Source organism: Aspergillus uvarum (genome assembly GCF_003184745.1).
Source record: "Aspergillus uvarum CBS 121591 unplaced genomic scaffold BO82scaffold_1, whole genome shotgun sequence".
Lineage (NCBI taxonomy): Eukaryota > Fungi > Ascomycota > Eurotiomycetes > Eurotiales > Aspergillaceae > Aspergillus > Aspergillus uvarum.
This window is the reverse complement of record NW_020291298.1, coordinates 1,039,380-1,051,428: the sequence shown is the minus strand read 5'-3', so window position 1 is coordinate 1,051,428 and position 12,049 is coordinate 1,039,380. Positions and strand designations below refer to the sequence as shown.

General features: G+C 29.2%; 2 protein-coding genes across 2 annotated transcripts; one reads left to right on the top strand and one right to left on the bottom strand.

The window, feature by feature from the left end:
- Positions 1 to 8,611: 8,611 nt before the first annotated feature.
- Positions 8,612 to 9,847, bottom strand: BO82DRAFT_349821 (aromatic alcohol reductase). Its single transcript, XM_025633974.1, has one exon. The coding sequence runs from the start codon at positions 9,739 to 9,741 to the stop codon at positions 8,833 to 8,835; it is 909 nt and encodes a 302-aa protein (XP_025497522.1). The 5' UTR covers positions 9,742 to 9,847; the 3' UTR covers positions 8,612 to 8,832.
- A 616-nt stretch (positions 9,848 to 10,463) lies between these two features.
- Positions 10,464 to 11,765, top strand: BO82DRAFT_349820 (thioesterase family protein). Its single transcript, XM_025633973.1, has one exon. The coding sequence runs from the start codon at positions 10,542 to 10,544 to the stop codon at positions 11,505 to 11,507; it is 966 nt and encodes a 321-aa protein (XP_025497521.1). The 5' UTR covers positions 10,464 to 10,541; the 3' UTR covers positions 11,508 to 11,765.
- Positions 11,766 to 12,049: the final 284 nt, after the last annotated feature.

Genomic DNA, 12,049 nt, shown 5'->3' with positions numbered 1-12,049 from the left:
GCTAAGTACTAAACTAGCACTAGCTTAGCGCACATATAAAAGAATTTCGTACGAACAGATGAAATAGCTCCTCAGCTATTTCTTCTTGTTCTAAGGCACGTTTCGATTAGCACAATCCATCCGTCCCGTAACATTTAATTTAGGATTTTATAAATCAGAGAAAGTGGGTAGCAGTCTTTTTTTATAATTATATTAAATATTTAGTAATCTATACAGAATCTTAATTTTTTTTTAGCTTTTATATAAAGAGTACTGGGGCTGCTGCTGAAAAGTAACTAATTTATATAAAATTCTTTTCTAATAGTTTAGTCAGTTTGGAATGTAGGACTATTAGTTTTTTTTAGGATATATTATAAAAAGGGCTCTATAGGACTTCTAGCTTTTTTTTATTCTAGTATATAAGCTTAATTTTATAGTTAATATCTTTTTTCTAGTATAGCAGTAGTTTCTTTATAATTTCTAATTAGAAGAGAGATAGAAAGTTCTAATAGTATTTTAAAAGTATTATATATAGATTAACTGCCTTTTTAGTTTAGAGTACTTTTTAAATATTAATAAGTAAGACTGTAAATATTTTTATACTTTTTTTAGATCTTTTCTGCAGATAGTTTCTAAGTCCTATTTTTATAATTAGCTAAAGTCTTAGATTTGTATATTATAAATATAGTAGGTCTTTTAGTCTTATTTTGGTTGTATATAGAAATAATTATCTCCGGCCCAGTTTTAAAACTTTATTATAATAGGACAGCCAGCTTTTTTCTAGGATTAGGTTATATCTAAGATTATTAGATATTATATAAAAGTATACTTCTTTCTTAGTATAGGATCCTATATCTATTTTTATCTATATAATAGAGTAGATTAGTATTTTATTACTTAAGATTTTTTATACCGGCTTTAAATTAATACTAATAATTAATAGGCTATTTATTTTAGCAAATATTTTACTTATAATACTATAAGTTAGATATTTTAAATTAATAAGTATACAGACAGTTGCAGTAAGGTCTAAAATAGTTTTTATTAAAAAAAAACATACAACTATATATTTCTTTTTAAAACTTTTCTATTTTCTTTTAGTTTTGTCCAGTGATTTTTATCTAGGTATATAACTTTGTACTAGATTTTTTCTTTTCTAAATTAAAGTCTTTATTTAATAAAATATACTATTTTTTTTATTACTAAGGAGTAAGTATAGCTGCGGCTATACTTATTAATTATATAATAGGTTTTAAAAAATATTAGTAAATAAGATATCTGTTTTATTTATAATAAAAATAGTAATCTGTTTTATATTTTTTTTATATTTTACTGGGTGTTATTTATTAAGCCTGTTTTTAAAGATTATTAGTTATTGCATAAAAGTAGTATTTTTTTTACTATATAACAGCTATCTAAGTAGGTTTTTACTTTATTAGTTTAGGACTTAGTTTGTATTACACCGGCGCAGTCTTAGTATAGCTTTTTTTTAAAAAAAAAGATACTCTGTTAAGATTATGGTTTATATAGTATAGTTAGTTGTAATATTCTTTATATATAGGCTTTTAGGGGATTCTAACTAATCCTTTAATAAGCCTTTAGTTTAATGCAGTATTTAGTATAGTTTTTTTCTGTTTATCCAACTAATTATACCCTCCGGCCTATAGCAGGGCTTTGTTAAAGTTATTTAAAAATTCTTCTAATTCTATTCTTTTTTATTTTATTATATTAACCCGGTTTAGGGCTTTTTATTATATATTGGGGTCTCTGAATACTTTATCTATTACTGTAAGTATATTCTCTAATTATACTATTTTTATATTTTAGAATTTAATCTAAAAAAAAATTCTTTATACTGCCTGTCCGTGTAGTCTACTATAAATATAAAAGACTTATTCCAGTCCAATAAAATAGTAATTTCTATTTATTATAAGTTTTATATATATATTTAGTTTAAATAGTTTATAGTTATACTTATCTTTTCTGTTAAACAGTTTTATATTAGGGTGTTAAGGGTGGGGTTTGTAATTCGGCTTGTATAGTTGCTGTAGGGGGTTTTCCTTTAATTTACTATTAATAATAAAGGTTATATTATAACTTTATAATTTATTTATCTACTTTTTAAAAGCTAATTTCTATTTTATTATTTCTATATAGAGGCTGATTAGCTTCTATAAAAAAAGTTATATATTATTATATATAGCTGCAGACACTGCAGTTGGCTGTAGTTCTTTCTAGTCTATTTATTCTATTATTCTAATATTTCTTTTAGTTCTGTTTTATTCTATTTATATATCTAGTCGGGCTCCGTCTAGGACTTTTTTAATAAGCTATTTCTAATATTACAGGATGAATGGATTGTGCTAATTAAAATATACCTTAAAATAAAAAGAAATAGCTGAGAAGCTATTTTATCTGTTTGTACAAAATTTTTTTATATATGTGCTAAGCTAGTGCTAGTTTAGTACTTAGCATACAAGGCCTCAGGTGCCAATTGGTGCCTGAAGCCGAGCTCTATAACAGGGCCTTGGTCCCATAACAATAAATACTATTTAATAAAGCATCTGTACCAGTTTGCAAAGCCTATTAACTTTAGAATATTTTTTATATTTTATAGTTTAGGCTAATTATAAATAGTTATAATATACCCCAGTTTTATATAAATACTTTTACAACTAATTAAAAACTTTAAAAAGTTAATTTCTATTACTGTAAAGTAGTACTTACTAAATTTTATATATAATTTTATATCTTACAGTATTCTTAGTATTTTACAGATCTGTATTTTATATATCTTTAGATTCTATAAGTATATAATAATATTATTTAAATAGATAATTATAAAGTTATTTAAATATTCTATAAATAAAAAATTTATAAAGCTTTAAAATCCTATAGATATATTAGTCAGTCTAAATAGCATAACTAAATACTTAAATAATCTATACTTTATTTAAAATACTGTTTTCTACTTATACTTTTTTATAATTCTAATTCTGTAATAGGCTTTATATAAATTTAATTATATAAACCACAGGGCCCCTGTAAGTTAATTAATATATTTATTAATTTATACTAGTAGGTAGATATTTTTTACTATTTATTTATTTAGTTTATAATAGTCTATATATATTTATAGGCTACTATTCTTTTTTTTTATAAAAAGAACTGGTGCGCCTACTAGTAATTTAGAATATTATATCTATTTTTTTATAAGTATTTTTTATAGGTAGTTCTATAGGATTTTTTTAATTAAGGATGTTTTATATATCTGTTCCAGCTTCAGCTGGAAGTTTTTATAGAAGTCTATTTTTAGATTAACCTCTAGCCTTTATACTAGTAAACTTACAGCTTCTGTTTTTATAAATACTATTTTATATTTATAGTATTATACTAGTATCTTTTAGTTAGTAGTCGCCTTGCAAACTTTTTATATTATTATTAAATAAAAATTTAATTTTATAAGATTTTTTAGTATAATTTTCTCTGCTGCAACCTGCAGTACTTTTAGTATATAAAATTTATAAAAGCAGAGTTTATATTTATTAAACTTTATAACAGGTTTTTATTATTTTATTTAAAGTATTCCCAAAATAATTTTATCTATTTCTAATATTATAATTACCAGATCTGTATAGTTCTTATAGTATTTTTAGATATTTTTTAAATATATTATAAATATTATAGTTTTTTTAATTATAAGCCTCTTCGCCCAATTTTTTCTATAAGTATTTTTAACAGAACAGTTGGCTATTTTATTTATTTAGTAAATATTATAAATACTAGATTTATTTTTATACTGCTATTAACAACAACCTCTATCTCTATAAAATATTTTTTTCTATTATATAGAATTAGCTACTTTTTTAGTTTTAAACTAAAATAAATTGTGATTTTAATTTAGGCTAAAATAGATACTGTAACCCTATCTACTAGTTATTTTATAAATAGTCTAAATAAATAATATTTTTTTAAAAAGTAGTTTATTTTTCTGCAGTTGTAATAAGCTTTTAATCCAGTAGTTTTTATAGGTACTTATAGTATTAAAAAAGATTATCTTAGCTTTAAAATTTTTTTTATAAAAAAACTGGTTCGGGCTTCTGGCTTCCAGATTTTTTTTATAAAAACTACAGATCTATAATCTTTTTTAGCAGTTTTTTTATAAAATATTTTATCTTTTACTTACTTGTATTGCTAATTTAATATTAGATATAATCTTATAAGTAGGGCTATAAAATCTTATTTTATTATAAAAAAGATTAGCTGTTTACAAATCTTTTTTTAGACTATAAAAAAAAAGATATAAAAAATAAATACAGCTATATAGTATTAATATTCTGTACTTTATAGTTTAGCTTAGTTTTTATTTTTTTTACTACTGTAGATAGGCAAACTTAGATTTCTTTTTATATAGCTTAATTTCAAAAATTTTTAACTAGGCCTTTTACTGTCTGTTTATAGGATTTTTTAACTATATTTTAAAAAACTTATAAAGGCCAGCCCATCTTTTTTTATAATAGGATTCGGCTGCTTTATTTTTTTATAAATTATTTAAAATATAGTCTAAGTAGGCTACTGTAATATATACTTTCTGGCTTTTATTTTAGTTATTAGCCTTTACAGTTAATTTTTAATAAATTATAAATATACAGTAGGTAGTATAGTTGCAGATACTGTATTATTTTTTATTTATAAATAAATTAATATATATACTAGTTTTTTTACTTCTGCAGTACTGGAGTTAGAGTTTTTTAAATCTACTTATAAATACTTTCTTACAGAGCCGATTCTAAAGAAGTCTTAGAATTTTATAGTCTGTTTTAGTAAATATAGATATTTATAAAGTTTTTAAATAGGGATCTTAACTTTTTTTTTTTTATATAGAAGTCTTTTTCTGCAACTGACGCGTAGCCCTTTATAATTAGATCTAAAAAGTTACCTTTAGTTTAGTTTTATATTTTATATCCTATTATTACCTACTAAACTATTTTACTGGGTATAAGTAATAAGATTATAAAAACTAAAAAATAAAATAGTATAGTAAACAAATAGCTTATTATAATAGCTAAAGATAATAGTATTATATTTTAAAATATTGTTACTAATCTGTCTAATTTTATAGAACTACTGCTGTTTTAAGTGGCTCTGCAGCCGCCTTACTTAGCTGTTATATAGCTGGTGCCTTAGGTCTTCTTTTATATACATCCCTTTGTGATTGATATCGCGAAGGTTGGAAGGGCTTGCGGGCCCTTACACTATAATATTATTAAAAAGTTGGTAGACTAAAGTAGGCGTATAAACTAAATTTAGTATAATAATAGTTGGTTTTTTTTATTAAATTAAGCACAGCTCCCCTTAGCTACTTTAAAGAATTAAAAAAGACTTTTTTCTTTTTTTTATTTCTTTTTTTTATTTCTTTTTTTTGTTTCTTTTTTTTTTGCTCTTATCTTAGGTTTGTATAAACCAGAGCTAAAGGGGAAAAGTATAAGTATTAGTTCTTCTCTAATCTTAGCCCTTATTTATACAGCAGTTAGTTAGGGTTTGGCTGGGGCTGTAGCCGCCATTTTATAACAGCTTTTATATTATTAAATATTAAAACTAGCTTCTAAATAGGTTCTATATAGCCTTTTTATTTAATAAAATACTATAATTAACTTTTCCGGCCTTTTATTATACATTGCTTATTAAAAATCTTTTTAATTTTATACTTTTTTTTACTATTAACTATTATAGGTAGTAGTTATAAATTTTTTTAAACTTATAACAGTAATATATTATTAGCTGTTAAATAAAGTAGATTAATATAAAATATAGGATAGATACTTTTTAATATATTAAATTATATAGTATATAATTCTATTTTTTTTAATACAGTATATTTTATATTTTTTTAATCTAACTTTTTATTAGAATAATTTATACAGATATTTTATAGGCTTAATTATATCTAATCATCCTTTTAGTATAATAAAACAGTTTATTAGAATTTATTAGTCTATTTTTTTATATTCTATTATATATAGGCTATAGTACTTTGGGCCCAGTTTAAAATATTATATATTTTTTATATAATTATATTTTTTTATTAAATAAGGCTGGAGGCAGCAACCTCTAGATCTATATTTTAAACTATTTTTTAATTATTTAGATTTAATTTATAACTATAGCTTAGAAAAAATAGTTAGAATTCTATAGCTGTATCTATATAGCTGTTAATTACTAGCTCTGCCAGAGGCAGCAGATTAATCTAATTTTTTTAATTATAATTTATATAAGCTTTTAAATACACCTTAATAGTATTATTTATATATTTAGTTATTTTATTTATTTAAGAATAATAGGCTGTAGACAATTTTTTAATTATTCTAAATAGATTATATATTTTTTTTATATATAACTTATAAACTAGGTGTTCTAATCTAAGACTATAGTTTTTAAAATACTATATTTTTTAAAAACTATTTTAACTAAGGCTTTAGCTGTAGCTTTAGTAGTAATCTTTTTTATTATATAAAATATTACTTTTTTATTAGTCTGTTTGTAATTATAAAAATATTTATATATAACTTACTTTTAGATAAATTAGTAATAAAATCTATTATTAGCTTTTATTAAAATTAATCCAGTATTAGCAGCAGCTTTAGTAATCTGTATTTTAATTTTTTTATAGCTTTATATAACTGCAGATATTACAGTTTTAAATATACTTTTTTATATTTTAGGATATATTAGATTAGAAGTATATTTTACTAAAAAAGAAATAAATCTGCTCCCAGCTAAAATATTCTATAATAAAAAAATTATAATTACTTTAAATAAGATTTATATAAAGTAGTTTATAGTTAGAAATTTACTATTTTTTTTAAAAGTATACCCAAACTCCTTCTGTTAAATATTTATTTAAAAAGATCTTTAATTTCAGCTGGGGCGGAAGTTTATATATTTTTTTTATATAAGCTTTATTAGATTTTAATAATTTATATCTGCTGCTAAAGCGCTGGTCTAGCTGTTTTTAAATTTATTTTTTAGCTTTAATAGTTTTATAATAGTTTACTGTAGCTGTTTTAGAAGATTTTTATCTAATTCTGTTTTATATTTTTATAACTATACTAAGACTACAGTAAGTAAACTAGTTTTATATTTTAAATCCCCTTTTAGTATCCTGCTAAAAATCTGGATTATATAAAATAATATTATAAGGTCTTATTTATTAGATATATTCTATTTTTATTATAAAAAAATATCTGCTTATTTTTTTTATTCCTTTTTAGTAGACTAGTTTAAAGTTAAATCTGCTTAATATTAAGCTTTATTATATATATCTTTTTATAAGTGTATATAGCTTAAAAAAGTATTCTAAGCTTTCAGATACTATATAACTGCTAGTAGTTTTTTATTATAAATCTTATAATTGTACTTAGCTGGGGTATTCTATTTAAAAAAGTAGGTATAAAAATATAGCTTTTTATTTTTATTTATCTAAAAAAGTATTTTTTTATATTATAGCCTAAGAAGTCTGTCTCTACTACTATTATATATTTAAAATTAAAAAAACAGAGAATTAGCTTAGTTATAAATTTTTTTTAATATCTAAAAGCTAGCCTCGCACTTTTAGATCTACTTAAAAAACTAATTTTTTTATTAGATTTATAAGTAGTTGTACAGTAGTTAAAAATCTAAAAATAAATTTACAGTAAAAATTTACAAATTCTAAAAAGCTTTAAACAGCTTTTGCTAATTTAAAACTTTTCTATAAAATAATTATTTTAATCTTTTTAAAATATATTTTAATACCTTGCCCTGCGTGTATAATAAATATAAAATAAAGGATTTTCTTTTTTTTAAACTTATATTTTTTAAAATTTAAAAACAGGCCGGCTTTTTTTAGTTTTTATAATACTTTTTATATATATTTACAGTGCTTTTTAACATCCCTATTTATATAAATTAATATATTATTAATATAGGCTGAACAGAATTTATTAAAATATTTATATAATATTCCAGTTAATATACTTTTAAAAAGTACTTAGAATATTTGCTAGTCTAAAGAATATTACTAGCTATTTATATAGCCTATACTGTATATAAAAGGCTGTTATTTATTCTTAACCCTTTATAATACAGATTTTATGAAAGGCGGATAAAATATCTAGTTTAGTAAACTATTTTGCTTTTTTAATTTAGTTTAAGGTCTTATAAATTAGAGAAAGCAGATAGCAGTTTTTTTTTATAATTATATTAAATACTTAGTAATTTATACAGAATCTTAAATTTTTTTTAGCTTTTATATAAAAAGTATTAGAGCTGCTACTAAAAAGTAGCTAATTTATATAAAATTCTTCTCCAGTAGTTTGGTCAGTTCAGACTATAGAACTATTAGTTTTTTTTAAAATATATTATAAAAAAAGCCCTATAGAACTTCTGGCTTTTTTCTATTCTGGTATATAAGCTTAATTTTATAGTTAATATTTTTTCCCCAGTATAGCAGTAGTTTTTCTGTATTCTCTGATTAAAAGAAAGGCAGAAAGTCCTAATAGTATTTAGAAAATATTATATATTAGAGTGGCTAACGGCCAGGTTAGGTCTAAAGTGGCTAACAGCCAGGTCAGGTTAGGTTAATTGGAATTTTTATACCTCGGTTCAAATTCGGGGCATGGATCATGGCTCAATTTATCCTACTTGCGAAACCTCATGCTAGATCCCGGGCACCGTGGGGTGGAGGGATATATCGCCTAGTCTTGAACCATGTAACCTGTTTGCGTACGAAAAACCCTTCAGGTTGGGTGGAAAGAAGTTTTCAGACAAAAAGGTCGATGTATAAAATCTTCGCTCGGAGAGCTCCTATTGTCACTATTTCTTGGCAAGGTAGTCTCGCAGAAAGACTTCAAGATCCTCCTGTTGCAGATCCAATCTCTCATTCCACAATCCCTTGGTCACTGAAAAGTGATTGAGATTTCCCTGCCCGTATACAGTTCCAGCAATCATAGCCAAAACACCCAACGGCTGACCTTCTTTCCATTTTGAAGCACCAGACGTCCACAGATCATCGACGGAATCTTTCATGACAGTGAATTTCTCATTGGTGATTTTCTCGACGGTTTTCAGAACTTGGTTTTGCGTGATGGTGAAGCTATTGACGTAAATGTAGTTGTTCATGGTGAGATCGGGCTTCTTCAAGCACTTGGCGATGGCCCTACCGACCTGATCAAGGCTAGTCGCCTCAAAAGGAATGTCCCCGTCGTCAAAGATAGTAACCTTGCGCGCAGGTAGATCCCAACCTCCAAAGCCGGGGATATTCAATCCCCAGTCGAACATCCCGCCCGAGATCACCGCCGTCCATGACATTCTCTCTTGATGCTGTTTAAGATAATCGACAGCGTGACGTTTGTCCACTAAGAACGGAATAAAGTCTGGCGAGGGAATCTCCCCAGTGTCGACTCCGTACTCAGACGGGATGAAAATCTTGACGCCAGCCGCGAGAGCAGCATCGATGAACGATTTTTGCTGGGCCAATGCATCGCCGGGGATGATGCTGGAGACTGCACTAACAACCGCATCTTGGCCTCTGAAAGCCTCTTGCAAGGAGGGCTGTGAGAAATCGGACTTGATGTGCCGGACGTTTGCGGGCAAGATTGAGTCCGACGACTCCCGCGTAAGCCCGGTCACCTCAAAACCCTCCGCCTGCAAGGCCTTGATAGATGATCTACCCACATTCCCGCTGGCTCCGATGACAATCACGTTTCGGATATTTGTGACCATTTCAGCGGCAGAGTTGTGGTAGTAAATTGGATATGATAATGAATGGAAAAAGAAAGGTGTCGAGACTGGAGAGATAAGTGTAGGGCTTGGACCTGCCTTCCTCGCCTTAAGGCCTTGTAAGAGTTCCTTATTGTCTACTTCGATTTTATTTAACATGAATTACAAATCATCTATGACGATAATGATGTCGATCTTCCATTAAATCGATTGGTAATACATCTTAATTCAAGAATGGAGTTGCACGGCGAACTGCAACCGGGGAGATGTTCATTATGATTACTGATCTCCGTTGAAGAGTGCGGTAAATCTAGACCCAGAAAGATGCAACCTTTCTAAAAGTGATCACGAGGGTGTGGATCTATGACTTCCTATGTATCATTCACCACGAAATAATACGGTACTTTCGACATACAGTAATCAACCCGAAGGTAAATCTCACTTACTGGGTGGAAAGGTCGATCGCGCTACCCCGAAGCTGAGAACGGCATTTGGTACGGATTTACCGCCTAGTAAGTGGGTCAAGTCAACAGGGTGCTCAGTAATCATGGGTGATTATCCCTCGGCAAGTCGGCAATATGCAAGAATTCTCCGCTCTTGGGTGTTTGACAGCCTTGAACCCACTGCCGAGGAACCCATGTTTAACACGTGTGAACAATCTACGTAGTTGAGCAGCTTCCAAGTAATTTCACGACGGGCTACCGAAGCGATATCTACCCCCGAGTCTTTTTCTATCCTTCTCTTTGTAAAGATAAAACGCTATACTTATTTTTCTTCTTCAAGTTACCCTCGAGGAATATCAAATGGCGAGCACATTAGCAGACCATGTCGCACTGTACAAAGAGGGCCCGAATTATATCTCCTCTCAGAAACCTCAGCGTATGGGAAACTCGGCGCCTATCGCGTACGGAGGCTATGCAATCGCCCTCGGAATTCATGCTGCATGCAAGTCTGCTCCGGATGGATTCCACCTTTACTCAGCCATGGGACACTATCTCCGAGCAGTCAGCACAGAGACCGCCCTCATCTGCACCCCTTCTGAACTCCGCAGAAGCAAGAACTTTGTGACTTATCGGGTGCTTGTCAATCAAAAAGTCCCAACCCCGGAGCCACAACTACGGTTGTGCATGGAGCTTCTGGTCGATTTGCATAGAGATGAACCATCTCTGCTACAATACTCGACTCAACCCACGCAGCAGTATAGCCACTGGACGAACTGTAGCCCCTGGGAATCTTTGATAGAGAAAGACTGGATTCAAACGGGCAAAGTCACGGCGCGAGAACTCCGCGCATTCCACACCCTTTTCGGACTTCCCCGGAATCTCTATGAAACTCGTCCCTGCCCGGAGGGTATCACTGCCCAGAATCTCATGGGTTTGATCAAAGCTGCTGCCACGAGCCAAGACGACCTACTCCCGACGGCGAAGACCTCGGCGGAGTGGTTCCGAGTGAAACACTCTTTAACTTCAGAAGGCGAGGAGATGGCTGCCTTAGGGTTCATTATGGACGGATTACTGTCCTTCTTGCCTTTAGCCCATAATCACTTGTTCTTTCAGGATGCGGATGCGTGCTCCAGCCTGGACTTTGCTCTTCGGGTCTTCTCGCCCAGTCCCAAGATGAACGAGTGGCATCTGAGGGAGGCTATCGGTCATCACGCCGGCCACGGCCGTACGTACAGTGAGAGTAAATTATGGGACGAGCAGGGGAATCTAACAGCCTGCATGAGTCAGCAGTCAATACTGCGGGTTCCTGGCAAAGCGAGAATGTGATGATTGACGCTACTTAAGTCCAGGTTAACAACAAAATGCCACTAATTAAACCATCGAATAGCCGTATAGGGATAAAGGCCTTGAGACGCATTTATAGGCGAAATGCCGTATGCAATAGACACCCGAAAGAGACCCGAAATCAAACTCCACGAACTTTGAGATGGTCTAATTCTCAGGTCGATTTTAAGCAGGTAGAGAGGACAGCGTTGTATTAGAACGTGCAATCTTCATTTATGGATATTAAATATATGAGAACCGTGCTGAAGTAGTGGAAGCTATTCCCGACTGTAACTGTCGATCAAATCGTCGAAATCTGCAGGGCCACTATACCTTGAATAAACGCCTTGCCATTTTTGCCCCTGGTCTTGTAGTCTCAATTGCTCAATTTTCAACATAGTCAATAAGCAAATAGCTGGTGTCTGATTAAGCTTACTGGTTCTACATATCGGCCTCTTGTCCATGTTTCCCTTACATCAAAAGGGCAAGGGTGATACGAGGCGGCCGTGAATGGATGGCAACAGCTTGTAAAAATAATCTGAGTA